General features: G+C 42.0%; 1 protein-coding gene across 6 annotated transcripts in view; it reads right to left on the bottom strand.

Annotated features, from left to right (window-relative positions):
- Positions 1-25,336, bottom strand: part of hdac11 (histone deacetylase 11) — a 52,607-nt gene that overhangs the window by 21,330 nt on the left and 5,941 nt on the right. For 3 of the 6 annotated variants that reach the window (XM_031875372.1, XM_031875374.1, XM_031875373.1), the window contains exons 6-11: positions 22,820-22,862; positions 21,814-21,890; positions 20,292-20,354; positions 12,176-12,272; positions 9,835-10,013; positions 1,316-1,417 (exon numbers count right to left, since the gene is read on the bottom strand). In XM_031875372.1, coding sequence (XP_031731232.1) covers positions 1,316-1,417; positions 9,835-10,013; positions 12,176-12,272; positions 20,292-20,354; positions 21,814-21,890; positions 22,820-22,862 — 561 coding nt within the window. Of the gene's footprint in view, positions 1-1,171; positions 1,418-4,462; positions 7,068-9,834; positions 10,014-12,175; positions 12,273-20,291; positions 20,355-21,813; positions 21,891-22,819; positions 22,863-25,336 lie in introns of those variants that run through there. The other 3 variants (XM_031875371.1, XM_031875369.1, XM_031875370.1) reach the window with 3 other exon arrangements.

Raw genomic sequence — 25,336 nt, forward strand, 5'->3', positions numbered from 1 at the left:
ATATTTAAATTAGTTTGATGATCTGAAACATTTAAGTGTGACAAACATGCAAAAAAATAAGAAATCAGGAAGGGGGCAAACACTTTTTCACACAACTGTATATATATATTAGTGCCGGGCAACGTTTAAAATTTTGAATCGCATGATTTTTTTGCGATTAATCGCATTATGCGCAAAGTTCAATAATGAATTCAAAAGTAGTGTATTGTGCACTTTTATTTTAAAAGTACTGCTATATGAACAAAAGTGCAATAACATTTGGTTTGCAAACACTTTAAACAAATAAGGTTCTTTTTAACAGCAGTATTCCCTTTACACAGTAGCAGTTAAAATACAGTTATGATTCTGATCATAGATATTCAGCTGGTGTTCATAACTTTATCTTCATGTGTGTAAGAGATGCAATTTGAAATATACACCTTGAAAACTGCAAACCTATCTACGTCATGTTTTCATGTTTGTTAAATTCTTAGTAGCGATAACTAAATGATGCTTATTATACATATTCCAAACAAAACACTTTAAAAACTCGATTTTTTGCTTTTTTTTGGTATTTTGGTCAGACACATATGCAACGCTGATTACCGTAATATGTGTGGTATTTGTTATAAATGTACGTTGGTACATAGAGGGTGATAAGAAGCTGTACATGGAGGAACTTAGGACCCAGGGGAATGTAGGTGAAGGAAGAAGTCTGTACCATGGCAGTAACCTGCATGAGGAAGTTAAGCTAATAAAGAGTTGCAGTTAAGAGCAGTTTGCTTATGTGTTTATTTAAAAACACGACAATATGTATTTTGATATTGTCACATTTGATCCTGTAACGAGACGATCGCGCGTGTGTGTGTGAGAGAGAGACAGGAGGGACCGACGGTGACGGAGTGAAGGGGGGTTCCGGACCGGGCGTGTCACCCGGTGGGGGGGAGAGCGGCAGCAGAAGGAAGTGACGCCACACAAACACAGCTGTTCACCGCTCGCTGCCCGGTTTTTGTGTTAAAAATGTCCGCTTAATAATTTCAAAAGAAAACTGCGTTAACGCGCCATAATATAATTGTCAGCGTTAATTGATGAATGCTTTAACGCGATAATAACGCGTTAACTTGCCACATATATATACGTATATATATATATATATATATATATATATATATATACGTATATATAGGGGGAGGAAAGCGTCCGGTTTGGCGACATCAGAATTGCATTCCTGCTCTTTGCAGATGATGTGGTTCTATTTGCTCTTTCAGAACGTGACCTTCAGCACACACTGGGGCGGTTTGCAGCCGTGTGAAGCGGTCGGGATGAGAGTCAGTACCTCCAAGTCTGAGGCCATGGATCTCTGGAAAACAATGGACTGCACCCTCTGTGTTGGGAGCAGTGGTGGGCCGTCAGGGCCATCAAGTCTTTCTCTGCTGGCCTAGACAGAATCACAAAGTTATAGCTATTTTATAATCGAATTATTTTTCATAAATACACTACATAAATAATACTAAATATTTTTCCCCATCAGCTTATTTTCTCATTGCACAGCTACTGTCTTCCTCAGTTGCTCTGCTTCCAGTGCAGCTTGTTTTAAGTAGAGCTTTTATCCAATCAGATTTCACCCCTATGCTGTCTCTAAGTAAATAAATGAGCATGTCGTCTGCAGCAGAGGTCTTTACGAGCCACAGCTCATTGACTGAGGTTCACTTTAGCTGCTGGAGGCTGGATGTACCATTGTTACCACCACACTCCTCTTCACTTCCCATTTTGGTTCAGGTACAGGAACCAACACGATCAGCCCGCTCCAAAGGGCTATGAGCAACACAATTTCATGTAGCTAAAGCTCACTGAAGTAGGCCTAACCCTGTATATAATTATAGAGATGTATCATTCTCTTTAGGGCATACAGAACACATTTACATACAGGCCACTAATCTGCATTAAATAAGCAATCACAGAGCTCATAATATTTGTCCCTAATCAATTTACTTTCCCACTTATTTATATTTGTCACGTTCTATGAAAAAAGAATGTTTCTCCAGTTGGATCAACAAAGTCTCACTTTGTGGATCAGCAAGGATTTAGCCAGGGAAGAAGATACAGCCCTTTTTACTTTTCCTTCAGCAACACACCAAATACTCACAGAAGGATCAATAAAGTTGAATCTCATCTCTCATCTCTGCATGTGCAATAATGTGCCCATAAAACTCCCCTGAATGCTGTCTCTTTTGTAATAGAGCAATATGAATTCACACACCACCGGCACTGACAGGTTAAGTGTTACCTGTAGTTCCTGATGATTGGGTGGCTCTGTAATCCTGCTTATATTGGTGCCTGAAGAGGGAGTCGTCTATAAATAGCTCGATATGTTAATGCCGGTGTTCGCTGATAGAGATGGTCTGCCTCTGAAGTGAGGAGAGGCTGGGCTGGAAGTCTGGAGAGAACTTTAGAGAAACGAGTTATATTTCTGTCTGTAGCACCTCTCAGTGAAATGACCTGACATTGGCCTGTGGTATGTTTATTCCCCATACTGTGTCTGAAGAATACTGCATATAGTTTATTGCTGTGATGTTACTGTCTTATTGACACGTGTTTTCATGGGCACATCTTTTCGTAATCACAGAGATCAAAACTGACAAGTTATATATAATAAGGAACAATTAATCTATAAGGACTACGTTTCAGGGCTGTAACTGGAGTACGCAACTTACTTGACAAATAAATCAACGTTTACTTCTTGTTTCACATGGGGAATGAACAGAGGTCTTCCTGGCCAAAGATCACTGTTTGTTGAACCGAACCACCAACCCTCCCTCCCACTCTGTGATGGATTTCCCAGTAGATGTGCGTTTCCCCCAACCTGAACCTGAACCGGCCCTTGTTCCAGAGTCTCACTCTACTCGACGATGAAATATGCAGCTTGTGCAAAGAACTGGCATCCACTTGAAGTGAATGCAAGTGAACAGGGGAGAAGGAGTTCGACACCTAGTGGTTGAATGTCATTGAAAGCACCTTTAACTTAGGTGAAGTCACTTGTGTGGATAACCCAAGACATAACTCAGCAGTTTTTACATGCAGAGAGATAAGATTCATTTAATTGTCATAGTACTTTAATAAAATACTTGAGTAAAAAGGTGCGTAGTTACTTTATACCACTGTATTTATCCAGGCTGGTTTTATCCAACATTCATAGCAAAAGCTTCCAAAAAGAATGTGCTATAATTCATAGATATACAATGAAATAATTTAGTAAGTTATCTACGAAATGATGCATGAGGAAGTTTAAAGACCGCTAAAGCAAACGCAGGAGCGGAGGTGGATGTGTCCAACAAACAGTGAACATTTAAGCCAGGAGGCCGCTGTTCATTCCCCATGTGAGACCAGAAGTCAATGTTGATGTCCCTTCCGTGGTTATTTTTACGACAATCTTTTCCTAAATCTAACTGAGTGGTTTTGTCGCCTAAATCTAACTGAGTTTCATGTGAAGACGGAAGTTTATTTTGAAAAGACCTTATGCATGTCACCAGGCAGCAATCTCCGATTGTGCCGAGTGAAGCCGACGAGGAAGTGTCTTGAAACTTGCATTCTCTCTACTGACCAGCAGGGGGCGACTCCTCTGGTTGCAAAAAGAAGTCTGATTGTATGGTTGTCTATGAGAAAATGTTCACTTTATTAAAGTAACCAACCAGATTCTGCACAGTTTCAAACATTAAACATCAAACTTTAAAAACGTTCTCCTCTCTGCTGCTGTCAGTTGTCATTTCAGCTCAAAGCAGATGCGACCCTCCTCCACCCCAGTCACCTCCGGTCAGCATCACAGTCATGCTCCTCATTCATCATCAGATTGCAGCTACTCCCTACATCACCACCAGTGTCTGGACTCCAGGGGGATTAGGCCTTATCTGACCTCAGCATCACTACCTCTCGGTTATCCTACTTCAGGATGGAGTCCAATCGCCAAAGACTTTGCACTTTTCAAATTGTATGCATGTATAATAAATTATTGTTAAATTCTAATGAAGTCTCTCCTGATTGAACTGTGATTGACAGGTTGCTGCCGCTACCAGAGCCGTATATACGGCGTCTCTACGTCACTCCTCCGCCATCTAAATATGGTAACTTCTGTTCATTGGATGCAAAAAAAAACATGGCAACGGCAGTAATCCAAGATGGCGACAGCGAAATCACGGAACTCAAGGCTTCAAAAGGGCAGTGGCACCTGGTGTGGTCTTCTGCTGCTGTAGCCCGTCTGCTTCAAGGTTCCACGTGTTGTGCATTCAGAGATGGTGTTCTGCATACCTTGGTTATAACGAGTGGTTATTTGAGTTACTGTTGCCTTCCTATCATCTCCAACCACTCTGCCCATTCTCCTCTGATCTCTGACATCAACAAGCCACTTTCGTCGACACAACTGCCGCTCACTGGATATTTTTTCTTTTTCGGACCATTCTCTGTAAACCCTAGTGATGGTTGTGTGTGTAAATCCCAGTAGATCAGCAGTTTTTGAAATACTCAGACCAGCCTGTCTGGCACCAACAACCATGCCACGTTCAAAGTCTCCATTCTGATGCTCGGTTTGAACTTCAGCAAGTCGTCTTCACCACGTCTAGATGAACTAAATGCATTGAGTTGCTGCCATGTGATTGGCTGATTAGCTATTTGTGTAATTGAACAGGTGTGCCTAATAAAGTGGCCGGTGAGTATATATAATACAGTCAGCTGCTAGATTATAAGATTGTCTTATAATGTAAAAGGAAAATTGAAATTCATAGTGCATGGCCGTTAATAGCAAATGACTCAGACTCATTAGTACATAGAGTTTGATGATTAATTCCAAGTATGGCGCTGCCCAACTTCAATGTGAGCAGAGGTCTAACCATTTCACCTATCCAATGAATAAACTATTTATAGGCTAGCTAAGAAAATGACCTGAAACTGGAGGTATCAGAGACTCTAAATGACATAAGGGGCTTTACTTAGAGGTTTTCTTACTGATTGTGGGATCATGACACCATAAGGGTTTTAGGAACACCCCTATAGGACAAGCGGCACTAAATGGGAAAAGTCAGAGAAAGTGTGATCTACATAGCAGCAGCCTTAACAAACCATACTTTTAGCCCAGGCAGTACAACAAATTTAAAAAAAAAAGCAAAACAGACACTTGTCATGGATTTATACAATGTCAGTATGGATGCATAGAAGTAGCTTTTGATGTCGGCACAAACACTCCCTTAAAAGAAGTACAGTACAGCTTCTGAAGACTTCAGTGTTGTTTTTGGCACGCAGCGTCCAACTGAAAACGCTGGCACGACACAGAAAGGAGCTGATGAGCTGGAATCTGGGATGGCATCGGGTATTAAGGGCCGGCCCCGCATACAATAAGTGATATATTCGGAGTCCTAATTAAAAAGGTAGACACTTTTCAGCCGCATTCAAAAGCAGCGCGCCAGATCAAAGGCTTTAGCTAATTAGCACCGACACCTAATGTGCCCCCCCCCCCCTCAGTTTCATTATGAACGTGTCTAACATGAGCACCCGAACACTGCTTTTCATGCTCTTCAAAGAAGGGCCTTTTAACCCTTTGAGTGACACTCCTGTTTCTGTATTGACTGGCAACAATTATGTTTGTTGTCATTATCCTGTTGCTATGTTTCATGGATGTACCTGTAGGAAGCTAGCTAGCTATGTAGGAAAGGATGTGATAACTAACATTATTACACAATGACCAAAACCACAGAAATAACACCCAGAACCAGAATAATCATGTAATTACCGTAATTGCAGTTTTAAAACAATGGCAACATTAATTGCACGAATACCTTAATTAAATTAAAAGTGTTCAAAAAACGTTTAGTGTAGGAATTAAAACTAAATCTGCTTAGTGTTGCATTAATCATATTGATCCAACAGTTGTTTAAAGATCTATTTTGTCTCCTTTTACACGTTACACTTTTACACTCTTACTGCGCTAAACATCATTAGGAGAGAGGTTTCCAACTTTTCAAATTTGTTCATGCTTATTAAGAGACAAAATGCTTTTTTAGTAACTTTGGGGGGAAAAGAAAAAATCACATCAGGCACCCTTTAAGCATGAACTCCAAAGATTGAGTGGATTTAAGCACGAAAAGTCATTAGCTGAACTGATTAATGAAACTCTGTTAACTCTTATGATTACAATATCATCGAGAGGAAAAACACCAATTTACACTTGAAGTAATAAAACAAAACGTCAATGAGGAATGAAGAAGACATTGTCTCCTGTAAGCACGTTAGATATCCCCATCACATTAGTTTCCATGTGCAATCCTCTCGTGTCTCACCTCATAATTAACGGGCTTTCCCATGTATCTGTAAGAACGTCAAACCTCTTTACAATTTCATGAACTAGTAATGTATCGCATCATTCACAAATGACATTATTACATTTCCTGAGATGACAGAATACTTCTCTAAAACGCTGCCCGAACATCCATTAAACATAAATCCCATCTTTCTCCAACTGATGAAAATTTAAACAAGTCTTTTCGTGGCAGAGGAGAATCAGGAGAGTGCTATTGTTTCACTAGGATCTTTTGTCTCTGAAGGATTATTCCCTTTGAGTGATTCACAACTTATACATTAAAAATGTAAAAAATTACCAAAACTAATGTTTGTTAGTCTAAATGTGCAAACAAGCGCTGGGTATCCCCCCCGTCACAACTCTCAAATAAACACTTAGAACTGCTCAATATAAAGTTACTTGAGTGCCGGTAAACGTCACAGCTGTGGGTGATGCACATGTGAATGTTAACACCAGGATGACAGCGTCTCAGACAGCAGTGAATTTCGATCCAACGGATCCAGAGCTAAACGTCATGCTGGTCACCAGCGATGATGATGATGATGAGCCCTCCCCCTCCGGGGCCTCTGCTCCAATCAGGCCCTGGAGGTGCAAGTTGAGGATGGAGTCGGCGATGATGCGGGCGGTTTGCTTCTGGTACCCCCCAGACGTCACCATGAGTATGGGGATGCCCTGTCTCCTGGCGGCCCTGAACACGATCTCGTCTCTCTTTATGATGCCCTGGCAGAGAGGGACGAGAAGAGATCTGGTCGGTCAGTACGGGGCCTTGGGTGGTACAGTTGGGTCCATTTCAGTTTTTTCCCTGTCGTTTGATTTCATGCAAACTGGCTGAACCTGCATTTGTCATCGTTATGACGTGTGCTGGCAACTTAAAAAAGTAGACCACATCAGCAACCTGTGCCGATGTCACGGCTGTGCCATCATGGCGCTAAAGCCAGCTTGTTTTGTATTAGCAATAAGCAATTTGACAATGTCATTAACATAATATCATGTTTGTTTATATGAGGACTAATGGAGCCACTGGTGTCTGGTGCAGTTAATGCCGAGACGAGGCCCGCAACGTGAAGGAGATCAAATTTCAGTAGAGGTTGGCGGGGGGAGACGGCACACGTCGTGTTGGTTTACCAGAAGGTTCATGTCTTTATTTTGGGGCGACGACAACGACGGGTTTCCACCAGCCACTGCATTGCAAGGCCCGTAACCTTAATTACAAATCCTGCTATAACGAAGGCATCACCCACCCTACTCTGCCTCTGATTGGCTAGTACGTCCTTGGTTAGATTGGTTAGGTCCATTTGACTCTAAATGGACCATAATTTACTAAATGAACATCATGCTGTATTGAAGACTTGAAACTAGAGATTGAGACCATAAACTCATGTTTACAATGTTTACTGAGGTAATAAATCAAGAGAGGAGTAGAGTTATTTTCTCATAGACTTCTATACAACCAGAGGAGTCTCCCCCTGCTGGACATTAGAGAGAATGCAGGTTTAAGGCTCTTCCGCATTGGCTTCACTTTTCAGAACCGGTTGGTTAGATTAAGGCATTAGGGATTGGTTAGGGTTAGGTAGTCGCAATAGAGGGATTCGGAATATTGCGGCCCGTAACGTTAGTAAACTTGCGTGTCTTGCTTGCCACCTGCTGAAAAAGTGAACGGGGTTAGCCTCAATGTAAGCGACAACTTCAGCCCATGGTGGGCTGACCTTTAAGGTGGACCAGCCAGTCTCATTTTTTTGACAAGCTGCTCCACTTAGTTTGGTAATTTGGTTTACCTGTCCTGTGTTCGGCTTAATATCAAATCGTTATTAAAATGTTGACACCGGCCCGACCCTGTTGAATAGCACCAGTGACTTATCTGAATTGTGTCAGGCTGCTGTCAAATGCTTCTACCCTCGCTGCCCTCCTCCCCTGAGGAGAGAGGGGAGGCCTGTTCATACATCTCACCGCTCCACTGTGGAGCAGCAAACCTCTCAGGAAAGAAACACACATCCTTGTTTGTCTAGGGATTGAAAGTGGGAACAGCTTGTGTCCAAAATGTCATTGATTAGGGAGCAATTTGTAGCAAAATGACGGATTTCGAACATTATTCAGCATGACAGAAACACATGTTCAACAACAACTTTAAATAACAGTTACTTAACTGCAACAAGAGTTTTTTTTTTTGTTCTATTTCAGGCCATATACCAGCCCAAAATCCCAAATTAGCTCTGCAACACACATCAGCATACCATCCCCACTAACGCATTCTGCAGATCCGCCTTATTTGCTCCGATTATTCTCTGGAATTTGCGGGATCACTAGCAGGATATATCTGCACACAGGAAGTAATAAATCCACATTTGGCTCATGGGGATCTGCTCCCAGTATGCTTTCAGATTTCCTGACAAATCAGCTGCACAAACTGCTCACGTGACCCGACACAGCTGAGCCTGCCACCTCCACATTCAGACGTTTCTCCTGCCACCATCTATCTGCACTGCAGATAAAGAACTGTTTCGTCAACAGTTATCTTCTCAGGGGATTTCTTCCTCCCTTCATATCTGTATGTAATGACATCTAAATGCAACCAAATGTAATGGCAACCACATCTCCAGAAGAATGTTGTGAAGAAACTAGGGATGTCAATGATTAATGGATTATCGGTTAGTTGCGTCAATAATTTAACAGATTCAAAACATATGACCCTATAATGCAGAAGATGACCAACTGTAAAACAAACACAGCACCCTGCCATCCGGGGAAGAAAGAAGTCGTGGCGTGCCTCGCTCTGCTCGGTGAGGCCGTCCTGTTGACCAACTCCGAAGCATCAACTTGTTGTTTGGTGGCTGCGTGGTTCAGCTATCTGAGGGTCATGCTAATGCCAAACTGGACGTTATCCGCACAAACGTGGTGAACTGTGTGAGCGACACACCCCCCCCGGCTCCGAGTGCAGTGTAAAGTCGGATTTCCGACCAGCTGAGCAACTTTTTCCAGCAGCTGGGCTAACGTTAGCTAGGGTGAACTACACATCAGTCCATCATGTAGATCAGGTGTGCAGATTATTTTAGATAACACAGGTCAGACTGAAGTCTGTTGTCGGAAGATTGAAGTAACCTGTTTTGCACTCAATAACAATACAGGTTATTTACTGTTGAAGGATACAGCCATTTTGATTAAAAGTGAATTCAATGTCCGACTCGTGGTGTCCTCTAAGGAGGCTGGAAGTTGTGCAGCTGTTTGCTGCGTGTAACACTGCAGGACACAACTGTCATACTGTTGTTGAATAGCTCCGTGGCTTTAAATTAAGTCATTATATTGTGTTATTTAGTTTGCCATTCAAGTAACTTGGTGTTTACTCGATCTGTTCCAACTCCTAAAGGTGCTTACTCTGATGTTGCGCCCAACATGGGTCATGTCAGTGGTTCAAACTGTTTTCTAATGGTAATACATACAAATCAAATGTCTTTAGACTATCGGTGAAAGAAATTGCTCAGCTTTAACATTCTGGGTGAAGTGTACTGATGCAGCACCTGTGGTGATATGGAGAGTCCTCCGAGGGGGTCCCCATCTAAGATGTCCGTCCCCGCGTTGTAGACGATGATGTCGGGGCGGACCTCGTTCAGCGCCCCATCGGTGTGGAGCTCTACTTTCTGGAGGTACTCAGTGTCCTCTGTGCCCCAGTCCAGCTCCACCTTCCTCTTTATGGCTTCTGGAGGAACGGAGACATCACGAACACCCTCATAGGTAAGGCTAATAATATCTGCAAGATTTCATGCATCGGGCAGAGTAAAGGCTTACAAAGCAAATTTCTGCTTGGTGAATTCTTATGTAATGTTCAGGTAGGTAATTGTGTTTCTCTATCTATAGAACGGCCAGCTGTGTAAATCTGAAGCAACGCTTTACTTAATGAATGTGTATTTCAAATAATTAATGGCAAGTGATGAAAAAGGGTAATTAGGAGACCAAATGTTTTCAAATTCAAACAGTATTAAGCTGCAAAAGCGGGAAAGAGCAAAGCGATAGCATGTGAAAGAGATTTCTGGGTAATTTTTCCAAGAAAACTTGAAAGAGGAAAAAAAAAAAAAAAGTCCAACAAGTATAAGCTTTGGTCTTTGAAAGCACAAGGAAATAACTGTGTCTTGGAGAAAAAATATGGAGAATGGAGTTTTTTTTTTATCTTAAACAAGCCAGGATGTGTCACTTTATTGAGGGGTAGAGACGATTACAATATTCAATTAGTTGCAGAGCGACAGATAGCCGACGGACAGGGGAGAACTTTCTTAACTGTGACGTTTCGTCCCCCAGCTGTTAGAATTGGGACGCAATCGTAACATGTGGTTGCTGTCGGAACCACGGAATGTAGTGACAGATTAGTGTGCATAAAAGCCGTGATTATAGTGTTGTGTGGACTCCTGTGTGACAGATTTCCTGCTAAGTGCTAACAGAGCTAGGGGTAGTGCAGAGGGAAATCACAGCACAAGTAAAATATGGCACTGAGTGACATCCAGGGACCAGAACTGGAGGAGGGGGCCCCCTCCACTCCAACCTCATCCTCCAACCAGACATCAGGAGCAGTGTGGAGCAGAATACACATAACACATTAAGTACCCCAGAATGAAAAATATACATTTTTCCTCTTACCTGTAGTGCTATTCATCAGTCTAGATTGTGTTGGTGTGAGATATCTGACGTAGAGACGTCTGCCTTCTCTCTTAATATATGAGAACAAGATTGCTTTTGGCTTGTAGTGCTCAAGGCGCCAAAAAAGCAATGTCTCTTTCAAGAAACCATGACCCGGTTCCTTAAAATAATCCAAAGACCTTTTTGTGAGCAGTTTCCTGTACTGTAGGAACTATTCTTTCTACCGAACTACAGAAGGAAGCGTGCATCTACTCGTGGACGAGAATCTTAAACCTGCATTCTTGCTAAAGAAGTTTGGTTGTATAGAAGTCTATGAGAAAATGACTCTACTTCTCTCTTGATTTATTACCTCAGTAAACATTGTAAACATGAGTTTATGGTCTCAATCTCTAGTTTCAAGTCTTCTTCAATACAGCATGATGTTCATTTAGTGAATTATGGTCCATTTAGAGTCAAACAGACCATAAAGCAGGGTTTTGCTATTTGACAGGTCGCTGCCACTACCGGAGCTGTATACAGTGTTTCTGCAGCACTCATCCTCAGTCAAAATATGGGAACTTTCGTTCATTGGTTGCAAATAGCCAAGATGGCGACGGCCAAATCGCGCCAAACTTGAGGCTTCAAAACTGCAGTCCACAAACCAATGGGTGACGTCACTATGACTACATCCACCTCTTATACAGTCTATGCTTGTGACAGAGCGAGATGTATACATTGATGGCATCCTCCTCGGTCTAACTGTAATGTTAGCTAGCTCGCTTATGCTAGGTGAGCTAGCTGTATCGAGTACAGATACACGCTTCCTTCTGCGGAGTGATACCCTTGCCAGGTGTAGTAGGGTTGAAAGAAAATAGTTCCTACATGAAACTCCGTACAACACTGTCTGTGGATTATTTTGAGTAAACGGGTCGTAATTTCTGGAAAGAGACATTGCTGTTGAGTTTTTAAAAAGGCCTTTTTTGTCACTTTGAGCACCACAAGCCGTGTGTTCCTTTATATTGAGAAGGCAGACATCTCTACAGCAGATAGCTTCAACACTTGGCCACTCACACCAAAACTCTAGATTGATGAATAACACTACAGGTAAGAGGAAAAATATGTATTTTTGATATAGGGTGAACTTTCCTTTCAACCATATCAAATTTCTCGGAGTACAAAAGGTTACTCTTTTTTGGAACACAGAGGTTAAACAGCGACTATGAGAAAACACCTGATGGTGCGATCACTCACTTTTGGCATACCCGTCCCCAGGATATATGTAGCGATTATACACATCCATGATGTACACTCGCCCATCGTCCAAGAAATCGCGCTCGTGTCCGTTTCCCTGCGACAGAGTGTAAACACAAAACTCGTAAAAAAACAAAACAAAAGCACTTTGTGTATAACAGCAATGCAAGACATCTGACCTTGCAGGTGACATTACAAAATACTGCCATTGTGAAGGATTGGGCAATTAATTAAAAAGTATTCGAAACTCTAGCAGACCCAAGTTGGATTAATCTGTTTTTTTCCATTGCCCCTGCAATGTACCTAAAAGCACAACAACAAATCTACACCTGTAGGCATTAGACCACAAGCAGACCCAGTTTGCAGTGTGGGATCATTTCATTGAGTTTCAATGAAATGAAACTCATTCATCAAGTTCAGTGAGCATGGTTGCACCTGACATTTTTATGCAGTCTTTGCCTTTGTGTCAATCTTCGTTGAAGAAACTGAGGTACTTGATGTGTGGCAAAGGCCTCTTTTCTTCTCACGGGCTATGTATTGGATGCAATCCTGACCAGGCGGCATCCTGCGGTTCTGAAAAGTGAAGCCAATGGGGAAAGTGCCATAAACTTGCATTCTCTCTAATGGCTATCAGGGGCGACTCCTCTGGTTGCAAAAATAAGTCTGATTGTATAGAAGTCTATGAGAAAATTACCCTTTTTCCTCACTTGACTTATTACCTCGGTAAACATTGTAAACATGAGTTTATGGTCTCAATCTCTAGTTTCAAGTCTTCTTCAATACAGCATGATGTTCATTTAGTAAATGATGGTCCATTTAGAGTCAAATAGACCATAAAGCAGGGTATGCTTTAGGGCGGGGCTACCTTGCTACCTTGGGTTACCTTGTGATTGACAGTTTGCTACCACAGCGTTTTTCGGTCTGGGAGTCGTCCACATTTTCAACTTGGAACTTTAACCCTTTCGCAGTGTGTTTTCACTTGACAAAAGTTAATTGTAACATTTTGGTTGCCTAAAAATGTTTTATTCAGCATTCTGTTCCGACAGGTTGCTTACAGAGCCGTATGCAGCGTCTCTATGTTACTCCTTTGTAGTCCAAATATGGTAACTTCCGTTCCCTTGTAACAAAAAAAAAAAAAAAAAAAAAAAAAGAGGGTGACGGCCAAAGTCCAAGATACACTGCCACTTAAAGATAATTAATTCATTTATAGAGGAATTTGACGGAATTTGACACAATAATTTCATTATTGTGAAAAATCTGACTTTGTGACAGCCTTAGTTTCCCAACCTATATTGTTTTCCTAACCTCATGTCAATTAATGTGCTTGGACATTATGTGTAAATACATGCGTTTACACTACATGCCAACACGTTACCTTGGACTCTCTTCACAGCCAATGCTTTCTTCTTCTTTCAGGGCTCCAAACTAACTTTTTCACTTGTTGCACTGGAGCTCCAAACTTTCTAAGCACATGATTTGGTCGCAACCTTTTTTTTGGTACAGCATGGTATTGGCCCTCTCCGTCTGCACTATCATCATCAGTGGCGTCCCGAGTTGGAACCCCTCGTTGTCTCTCCCTCCCCACCATCCTCCTCATCTCTCTCTGCATAATGCTTTTTTGTAATAATCCGTTATCGATTAGTTTCAAACCCCACAAACAAGGCGTACGCACCTTATCCTAGCGCACAGAATAGTGTCCACGAGGGTCCACCTCTTAATCTTTTGTTTTATTTCATTTTGTTTTGTTCCTTTCTCTTTTACTAATCCACACACACACACACACACACACACACACACACACACACACAGCTTTGAGCTAATGTAGCTATGTGCTAAACGGCTACCGGCACTAGACGCCGGGTCTCCTGTTGGCTATCCGCCATTTTGAGTCCGCGCATGAGAGACGTCACCACGTCCCAACTACGTCATACGTCGCTGAGCTGTTCCCTCGCTCCTCCTCCTCCTCCTCCTCCTCACACACACACACACACACACACACACACACACCTTTCAATCGTCTGTTGATTTTAGATAGCGTGCTCATAAATGTATAGTTGTTGTTAGTTTAGATATTAGTTGACTAGATCATTAGTATTAGAACGTAATAAACTATGTTATATATTAAAGAGCAGCTGTCTGTGATTACTTTGTGCATGTGTATTGCGATGATAGCTGTATATGTGGTCTGTGCTCGAACTTAAACCTTTACTTTCACTCTGAATGTGTCATAGTACTCAGGCTGTTGACATTGTGAGTGAACACTAATTATGAGACTTAGTTTATCGTTTGGTTATTGGTCTCTGTTCGCAGGGTGGTGCCCCGTTATTATTAATAATCATTAATAATTGTTACTGACATTAATAATTCTATTGATGTCAAGAATTTAGTTTCTTAGATGCTGATAACCCAAACACGCTCCTTTACGTTCCCAACATATTGGTGCCCCCTTTTTGAGGCTATGCTATTCCCAACAAATGATAATGATCATCATCGTGAACTATTATTTGGATATGGTATGGAGCCCTGTCTTCACTGGGCTCTGCAGGTCATTCCTAACAAATAAAGTGTATGTTTACAGATTGAATGCATAAATACTAAGCTAACTTTATGTGGCAGAGAGATATAAACAGCAGTATTTACCTGAAGTAAACATCAGGGATTGCCATATTTTCTCCCTTGCTTTGGATTGGATTCTGAATTGTTGCCATTGGACTGCTTAACCCAAGTACATAGTAAAACCAAGACACCAGTATGTCTCTAGTCCATATAACGGGTATAGACCACTGTGGGTATTGTGTTTGGTTTTAGTGTACTGCATGGATGAACCAACAAATTCATATTGCACTGACGGCTCGTACCGGCTTACTTGAGACAATGACTAAATCAACACGCTCTGCTCTGCTCCACTTCTAAAAGACAGCCTGAGACTATAAATCAGCTCATATGCTGCCTGAGCTCCTGCTGCATGAAGTCTTATTAGTCGTATCCTCTTCCTCACATATTGTACAATGAAAGATTGCTGTTTCACTGCCATTTGTTAGTGTCAGCCAAAAGCCTTCAATGCTGGCTTCAAACAGGCCTTTCCCTCATTCCTTTACCAAGTTCTAACATACGTAGGCTATTAAATGTTAGAACCATCCATCACTACTTAACAAGAGAAAATAAAAAGGGCAGGAGGACTGGAGCATACCAAAAACATGGACCATTTTCTTTTTCATCCAAGAACAACAGAAAGGATGTTGTTTGTGCTAAACATCCATTACCAGTTGACCAACGAGTGATGATCAACAGCTACAGTTTCTTCTAGATTCTTCACGTATAGAACATTTATGTCAATGTATTACCACAACTACTTCTCTTACACAGAGACATATATGCTAACAGATGAGTGGAAAAAAAAAAAACATTCATAGCTGCTGTTTTTAATTTTAGGATCACTTTTCAAACTGTAGCTTTTTTATTTGTTAGACTGGATTTCAACAGCCAGAAGTGTTCATGTATGCTTAAGTACGATTAAGTCTGCTCCAACAACATCTAAAGGGTGCACAAGACTGGATTGTTCAGGCCTGACCTGAGCCAGGTGGCTTGTCCTCTGGCCCCCTCTACTTAGCCTTCTCTGCCTTGTGTCCCACGTTTTTACAGATGTTCTTCTTCTGCTCTCCTCTAATGCAGAGTATCTTCAGCTCCCTGCACAGGGATTGTCCGGGAAACCTGGTGAACCCATCCACCAGAGGTTGGTCCGTACGGGACCATAAGCTCCAGCATAAAGATGATCCTTGTCGCTCTGGATCATACTAGCAGGTCTGGCCTCAGAGTTGTACGGACAATATTCTGGGCGAGACATGCGTGAGGTCAGCTCTTACTGTGCAGTCTTTAGCCGTTCCCAGCAAGCCTGTACATGAGTGGGAGGCTTTCTCCCCAGTCCTGACAAAGTTAATGAGCTTCTTTCTTTGTTGGATCTTCTTGCATTTCTGTGCACCGTATTACAGAAATTACACCAGCGTTGTTAGAACCGTGCTATGGTTACAGTGGTACCTCCCATTTGTCAGTGCCGTCCTGCAAGAAAACAGAATAAAGTATGCTCCAGGTTTCCACATTGCTTGCAGCCCCGTTCCTCCTTCTGCCCCCAGGTGAGAAGATTTGTGGGTCTTGGAAAGACGTCATAGATGCTGTGAAGAAGGAATCTTGTTCTGCTAGTCATCACTAGTGAAGTGATCTTACTTTCTTTCCCACTGTGTCCATTTCCCTCGCTGCCTCATTCTAACTGCCTTCACCAGTTTCCCTCCTCGACCATGTGTTGGATTTCTGACTGCATCAACTCCCTCCTCTCCCTTGGTTTGGCCTGTTCCTCAGCTTGGCTGCTGAATGCATCCGACTTCCAATTGTCCAGTCGTTACAGCCACCACAATGTCCTTGTGGTGCAACCTGGACTCTCAAACTGCTGTCTTGGCTGAACATTTCCATCCCGTGCAGACCTCTATTCCAGCAGTGTTGACCTTGACATCCATGTAGTAGCACTTGTCTTGCTTTGGTTACCTTAAATTCCTCGACTGACCCCCCCAATCAGGAGTTGGAGCTTGGTTCCTGAGCTATATGTCAATGCCATTGAAGCTTTTTGGGACCCATTGCCCATCTTCTCAGGTACCCACTGATGTTCCTCTCCATTGCCTCCACTGTTGTCATGCGAGACTCTTGGCAAAAAAACCTGTTGGTATACCCAGGTTTTGCATTTCCCCGGTAGCCTGCTTTTGTTCACCCTTTACATTCAGTCAGTCAATCTCTGCCAGTTCCAGTCGTCAAACCACTTCACTGGTTCATCCGATAATGTTGGGGTATCCTCTCCTCCTCCTTATTTATATCCTTGACAGAGGGCTCTATTTCCGTGTTGGCAAACTGGTGTTCTCTCAAGGCGCACTGAGGCTATTTCCTCGCCTGTGTTGTTTTGGTATCATGGTAACTCTTCAACCAGCTGACATTCGATCACACAGTAAAATGTTGTATTCTCATGATGGCATTAATGCCAGTGAAATAGAATAAAAATGATGTTTGATCATGATTTTTTCCCCAGCCCTGTCATCCAAGACAGTGAGTAGAATACACTGAATGACTTTCTTTAAAAAGGAAATTTAGCACCTTTTATGTCAACGTCCAATCAGTGCTGGTGGTAAATGTAGTCAATTTAAGCTTAATTTCTCACTGCATGCTATATTGACAGAAAAAGCGAAGTTCTCTAAGGTAAGGTGTGAGTGCAAGTAAGGTGTTGTTTCACTGCAAGCCTCCAAAAAACAGCTTCAGTGCTTTTTAGCATGGATTCTCCAGGTCTCCAAAAAAAGATATTCCCTCATTTGGTGTTTTCATGATAGTGGAGGAGAGCGTTATCCCTCCAAGTCCAGACATAAATTTGCACGGTTTGAAAAAACAACCCCATTTCTTTCAATGGGACCACAACCGGGGTTCAGACTCAGAGAACACCTGCTGAGGTGAAAAGGGTGAACTTAACTTAACTTTCACCACAACACAACGCAACATCCCCTGGTAATGAGCTGCTTTGCATTCAAGTATGTACGGGGACACATTCCTTCAATATTACTCTGACACATGAGTAAAGTAACTGAGTTTACCTTGTGATAATTGAGATGGAGGATGAAGGATTTCACCTGGTTATTTTGGTGTCTGATAAGACTTCAAACTCATGGACCTATCTATGAACCATTCAATATCATATTTCATTGGCTCTCTGTGCCTAAAGCTACACGCCACCACCGATGCAGTGCTACACTATTTTCTGTAAAACTTCAAACATTTCAGTAAGCCATTATTGTTATGATTCTCCACTGATTATTCAGCCATACAGCAACTGGACAGAATTTTAGAGACACTTTTCTACCACCCTAGAATGTGCCACAGAAGTGAGTCCATACACAAACAGTTAGTAGTATTGGTATGCGTGTTGTTCCCCCAGTGTCGATGGAAAGGTCAACTATCACTGTTTGCCTATATTTAGGTGAAGAGTAACATTTTTTGTCACGGTGGATGTAAAAATGTATTTGACTCATAAAATCATCCTCTGGGTGCCTTATCCCACTCTCACTGTATACACTGCTCACAACAGACAGACAGAGAGAGATATGCCTTCACAGCAGGGATCCAGCCTAGCTTGTCATAAATTGAACCAAAAAATGGATCATTATTGTTTTGTTGCTGACTGGGTAAAAAAGCAACACAGCTGTCTCGGCCTTAATCTTAATTCACATGAGGGCAAGAGAACTTTAAGTGTTATGTTTCGGGGCCGTAATTAGGATTTTACTGCATATCCCCAATATTTCTCTCGTTCACAATTATCTGCTGAGAGGGGCACTTCAAGCCCATCTCTATGCAGATTTGCTCTTCATGAATTATTTACTCCGCATCTGTATTGATGCCCTGCTTGTGTCAATAGGTAAAGGTGCATCATTACCAATGAGTCATAGCCCCAAAGGAATAGAGCTGTATACCTGGAATACAGACATTGACCTCGGGAAACTTGAGACTTCATCAATGGACATGAGTATCCCGGTTATGAAGCTTATCCCAGTTTAGCTGTGCTGCAGTACCACAGGCCTTCTGCTAATGCAACCCATTTATAATGTACAGTTGCCGTTGGACGGAATTTACGTTTCATCTTTAGTCCAGGCCACGAAAAAAATACAAATGATTGGCTTGAATGGCAATACCTGAGAATTGATTCTCAAATGAACAGACAACTGTAACTGAAACAGAAGTTACAACCCTCAGCATAGCTCTAAGTAAATCATCTGAGTTGTTGAGAAAGTCATAGAGTACAGTTTCCCCAGTCAATACAGCATGGCCCAAATTACTTAATTCAAGCCAAGGAATGGACAAAGATGACATTTTAAGATCCTCAACCGGTAGCATAATGGGTGATATGCTTTTTTTTTGTATTTATAGTTCAGAAAGAATCTCAAACAGCTCAGATTTCTGAACAGGGAATTTATAAACACATCTTTTCTTAATTAAAGTCAATGGGAGACAGTCACATTGGTCAATAGGACTGTGTCCAACTATAAATCCCTGCATACCGAATGATGATCAAATGTGATGGATCTACAGGACATATCGAACAATGAATTAAATAGCAAAAGTGGTACTGCAGCCTAGGGCTGCACAATTAATCAAATTTTAATCGCGATCACGATTTTGGCTGCCACAATTAAATGAGCATGATCGTCAGCGATATTGACGTTTAAAATGCGTGGTCAGCTACATATCAAATCAAGCGCGTCCTCAACTAACAGTCAGCCGACCACCAGGGGGCAAACGAGATGGGAGGTGTCATGCGCGCACCCTGCAGCGGCAGCCTCAAAAAAAGTTCTGTCTGCAGTCGACTCCGGTATTAGTAGAAGAGAGACAGACAACAGAACAGAGAGCAGACGGTCATTTATATTTTGCTTCAGGTGAATAAGAACCGTATAAGTTTTATTTTGATGCAAAGACGTGTACATTAGCTGGAATGTAGCACAACATGGAAGTGAAAGCAGTGCTCTGCTGATTTAATTTTGGGTAAAAAGTGTTGATACTATTTTATTTATATTTTCCTTCTACGAGATGCACTGTGATAAGGACCAGTCTGATGCAAAGATTTGTACATTAGCCAGAATGTAGCACAACAATGGAAGTGGAAGCAGTGTTCTTGTTCATTTAAATGTGAAAGTGCAATAAAAAGATGTCCCTAAAATAAATGAATAATCGCGATAAATAATCGTGATTATGATTTTGGCCATAATCGTGCAGCCCTACTGCAGCCCCTTTTTCAAAAACACATCACAGTGTAAACAAGCCCAAACTTACAAGTAGCTGCCATTACTGCAGATATCCCAGTGATAGTCCAATATTACCCAAACCTGGCCTGCACTCAGCGGTTTGCCAGTGGAGATCTTTTCAGATACATTCCACTGAATATGACAGTAAGGGCCAATTTGGCACACGGGGGAGCTTCATTGATTGGCATTGTGGTAACAAGGGGTGGGAGTGGGGGTATTTGGTCATCAATGTCAGCTCCTAAGCAGCGATGCACATTGGTTGACACAGCGAGAGAGAGGCGATGGTATCGGCTCACCTGATGGGCATCCAGATCGATGATGGTAGCCCTGGAGATGCCTTCCACTCTCTCGAACAGAAACTGAAAGACAGACGGGAAAATGTCTGCTTTCTCTCTGAAGAGGACACACTCAGTTTGGATTCTTTCAAAGGGATTCCAGAGTAAACCCCACTTTAGATATTAATTACATTTGAGTAGAAGTGCAGAAATGTCCACAATAACCTGGTTAAGCTCATATCAAGCCTTTGGTTAGCGGTCTTACTCTGACTTTTATTGAACGGAACCTCTTCAATAGGTACATTTAAACACTCCTTTCTTTTTTGTCTGCTTTAACTCGAACGTGCAAAGCATGATGTCCATCAGCTGCAGGATTTTGAACATTAATACAAAAAGAAGAAAGCCAAATTGTGTAACGTTGGCTGAACAGCAGCCACTGTGGCAATTCTAGGATAAGTGAGACCAGGAACAGCGCTGGACTGTGTGGCAATTTTGACCAAAGTCACAATCATGTCACACCCACCGGCCCAAAAATATTTATATACCATCATCAAGGATACAGCTGTAAAATGTATTGTTTCTTTTACTTACTTAGATGTATTTTGCCGTGCATAAAATATAGACTATTACCACTTTTAAGTCTCACATTTGTATCAGTCAATTATGTTTGTGCCATTCATGTGTGTGGGGACTTCGCTTAGTTAATCATGTCTGTAATGACGATGCTTTATGGGCCCAAAATCATGGAAGGTTAAGCAAACCTGTAAGCTTTTTTGCCGCATGCACCCGGTGACCAACATTCAGGAGTGAATGTGACATCATCTTGGAACAGGGTTTACACAACAGTACAGTTACTATTAATATAATATTACTATTAATACTCCCATTGGATGTTTTTTTGCAGTTTGCTGCCTTTTAATTGTTATTGTTGCTAGGCAATCACTGAATGAGTTTTAACGTTAGTTTCACACAAACCATGAACCGTAAGTTTCCTAGTAGTTAACGGCTCGGTTTTAATGAATGAATGAATTTACCTCCTGGCTGTCTGCTGTTCAGATCATGTTAATTACGGTTGATAAAGTCATGTTGCTCCGGGTGTCCAGCCAGAGTTACCACCTTGAGAACAAAAAACGCTAATGACGTCGGGCACTTTCCCACTCCGAGTGTAACTCGAGGTGTTCCGGTCGCTCCTGTGAAAAATGTGAGGCGCGTACAGTGGGGAAATAAATTACAAAAAGCCGCCCCAGGCGCCTCAGATGCCGATTAGTATAATGTGAAGCTATCCTTTAAGTTTGCTAACGTTAGCTACCATTACCCACCATAAGCTACGGGTCATACCAGACCAAGTAAGGCTGTAGCAGCAGAACTCTATTAAATGTATCTTTTTCATTCGTAAGAGGAAGACTGTTATTTCTTCTTTCAACAGTAACGTGGTCTCGCTTTAATCAAATAAGACCTCTAATCAAACGCTTAGCCACTAGCCGGTGTTTGAATGAATGTTTCCAATGAACAAACACCATGCCCGGTCGGGCTTCAGCCTTACCTTGATGGCCAGAGTGATGTCGGCGTAGGCGCAAAAGCCCCCTCCGCTGTCGCTGGAGCAGTGGTGGAAGCCTCCTCCTGGGAAACAGGAAATCCACCGGCTCAATGTCAGGGGCATTAGACGAGCCGAGCAGGTCACTGCACATCTAAAGGAGTCTACTATTCCAAAACGACCGTAATTGGTCCCGGGGCTGTTATTGAGTATATTGCGGCTCATGAAAATTGGCGCTGTTCCCCTGTGGTACCACAATGGGTGTATTCACACCAGAACGTGACCCCTCAAACGCGACTAAAATGCTTGAAGAGCGGCAATGTTCAGAGCAGGGATGAGAAAAAAAGAGACTGAAGAGACTTTTTTAAAATTGGGATGATAACCATTCATTCAGGTTAAAAGTTATACTCCCCTCTGCCCTGCTGTGCTCGTGTTCATTAAACCGGAGAAAAGAGAAGAATATTAATGAAGGCCAGGAAGGTGACGGGTGAAGTATGATTACCATTCATTGGCTGGCCTCCATGAACAGCCTCAACCTCCACGTCCTCGTAGTGTTGAGGCACACAATATGCAGATGTCAGACACATTTGAATAGCCTTTATATATCTTCATAGTTTATTGGTGCAGAACAATCCCCCCCCCCATTCATCAACAGAAGGTGCAAAGAAGCTGAGTAAGGAGGAGGTGCAAAGTACAAGTCTGATGCAGCTTTTCCTTTTGTTCCCCTGCTTAGCACAAATAATAAAAGGATGATACTTGATCAACCCGGCCTCTGATGGCAGGGGAAATGTGTTGGAACCGTTCTCAAACTCTAAAAAGACGTTCAGTGATGTAGTGGGATCTGGATGAAAAAGGTTGCAGCCTTGCGTCAGACTTTTAAAATGGCAGCAATTACATTCCATCACAAAGATATTTGGCAAAAAAGTTGTAGGATGCAAATGTACTCTGACAGGAACATTGGACGTGTATCGGTCCAGTTTATATATTAAGCGTATCTGTACAGAAACTCACTTACCGACATTTATAGCCCATCCTCGATCGACAGCCAGTTTTGCTGCCTGTGGAACACGAAATATTTCAGTTAAATTCTCAAAATCAACATAGACAGATGGATAAAGATGACTCTTTCTGACTGAAACAGAATATCAATTTATCAAAGAAAATGACCTTTTCCAAATTAACCACAAAATGCAGCGACAATCATTAAGTGGCTTTTGCGCTCACGAGAAATAAATCGTGTTTACTGAAGGCCAACAAAAAAAAACCTCTCTCTTTATGAAATTATAAGCATGTCTCAAGGTGATGCATTGAAAATGCTGCTTTTCAGTGCAGGGCACCGATCCCGATAGAAGACTTCTAATTCTGTTTGTGTTTACCACAGCGTCTGTTTTTCTGCCCTCCAACCATGAAGGTATACAGAGATTCTAAATCTGCATACAGAGAACCGGAGACGTACGAGTGCTCGTATCCCAGTTATCAGTTTTCTGATTGGAAGGCATCGTTAATATCATGAGTAACATTAAAGCTGCCGTTTGATGTGTCCTGATGGGAGAGGACCAAATGGCCTACATGATGGATTTTAAACAGAGTTTAGCAGTCAAATTAGTCAATCACAGTCAGTTTGTTCCATCTCTGCCCTACGGCCGCTAAATCACTTGTTACTATGGTGAGTTGGCTAAAGCTCACTTCTCAATAACACAAAGGCTGTGACTCCTATCGCAGGGCTTGAAATACCACATGCATACGCGCCGTGGTGCACGTAAAAAATACTCGTACGCATCGACCGTGAGATTCACGCAATTTCACAACACAAATTTACAACTGATAACATCGCGTCATGAAAACACTGATAATATGTAACACAATGAAAATGTCCTCATTTTCAAACTCATTAATTCTTCTTCTGAGGTTGAAATTTGAAAATTGATTGCATACAGGGAAGCGACAGTTTCAAGGGCCCTTCATCTGATTTCATGATCAATTAGTCGATCATAAAGTCAAATAATATTCATCGCTCTGCCAGTGCCATGTTCTTATGCGAGTGCTCTGGTAACAGTAGCCTAATGTTGTTATTTAGCCTTCCTAAGGACAAGATGCTGGTGAAACTTGCATTCTCTCTACCGGCCAAGTTTATGAGAAAATGACTCTACTTCTCTCTTGATTTATTACTCAGTAAACATTGTAATCATGAGTTTATGGTCTCAATCTCTAGTTTTAAGTCTTCTTCAATACAGCATGATGTTCATTTAGTACATGATGGTCCATTTAGAGTCAAGTAGACCATAAAGCAGGGTATGCTTTAGGGCGGGGCTACACAGTGATTGACAGGCCACGGCATTGTCCGGTCTTGGAGTTGTCCACATTTTCCCCTTAGAACTTTAACCCTTTCACAATGTGATTGTAACATTTTGGATGCCTAAAAATGCAGCGTTCTGTTCCACCCGCTCGCGTTACTTAAGGTTCCAAAAAAACAAGACTAATAGGTGACGTCACGGTGACTACGTCCACTTCTTATATACAGTCTATGGTCTAATATTGGCAGTTAACTCAGCAAGTTAGATTGAATCGTCGACCATTCTGGCTCACCCCCAATGAACATGTACAATTTAAAGTTATTTTACTGAACAGATTTGGGGAAAATGTTAGCAAAAGGTAGCTCAATTTACATTAATGTAAGGGTAGGTGCACACAATTACGTGTAGAACAACAGTGTATGGTAATTTTTCCTGAAGGACATCTCGAGCAGCAGAAAAGAGAGGCGGGCAGGGTTTGTTCCACAGGTTGATCAACCCCAATCCTAATGTGCACGGCTCAGCATGAGGAAGGCTCATTTGCTCCCCTGGCTCCTGTTAAGGAACCACCGGGGCTTATCTGAAAAGACCTTTGGATATCATTTGAAATACATCGAATGTATGCACAGAACAACATACAATGTGCCATATTTGCATAATACAGATGAGCTAAGGCACGTTCAAGTCTGTAGCCGTACTTTTGTCACATTAGCTTCCCGCCTATTTTCCTTATTCCTCATTCTTCCTTTTTGCATAACAACATTTGCAGAGATGGCTTAGTTTCTCCTCATGCTCCGCTGGAAACAAAGTAAACTGCACAAAGAGCACAAGATTAATCAAGAGTTTTAGTGAGAGAAAACTCAGAAACTAACCCTCAACAAATATTCGACCCATCCACTTCATTTGAGATATTACATGGATGAGAGGCTCTGATCAAATCAAGACAACACAATCACTTCCTGTTTACTATAGGCGATAAACACAAGCTACTCTGTTAAAATGTTGGCACAATAACGGATAAAATCCACTATTTGATGTACTGTCTCCCCTGGCGTACTTCAGGGCTATGTCCTTGGCCCGCACCTGTTCTCCCTTTAACAATCTCTCTTTACTCAGTCATGACACCTCACATTTTTAGACCACTGCAAAGCAGACAGCACTGGACTTCCCCTTCTTCTTTTCTGACATAACGACAGGTTCATGACCGGATGACCTCTCCAAGTGCATGTTGTGTCATCACT

This window comes from Anarrhichthys ocellatus, unplaced genomic scaffold (assembly GCF_004355925.1).
Source record: "Anarrhichthys ocellatus isolate YVR2014 unplaced genomic scaffold, GSC_Weel_1.0 scaffold90, whole genome shotgun sequence".
Classification (NCBI taxonomy): Eukaryota; Metazoa; Chordata; class Actinopteri; order Perciformes; family Anarhichadidae; genus Anarrhichthys; species Anarrhichthys ocellatus.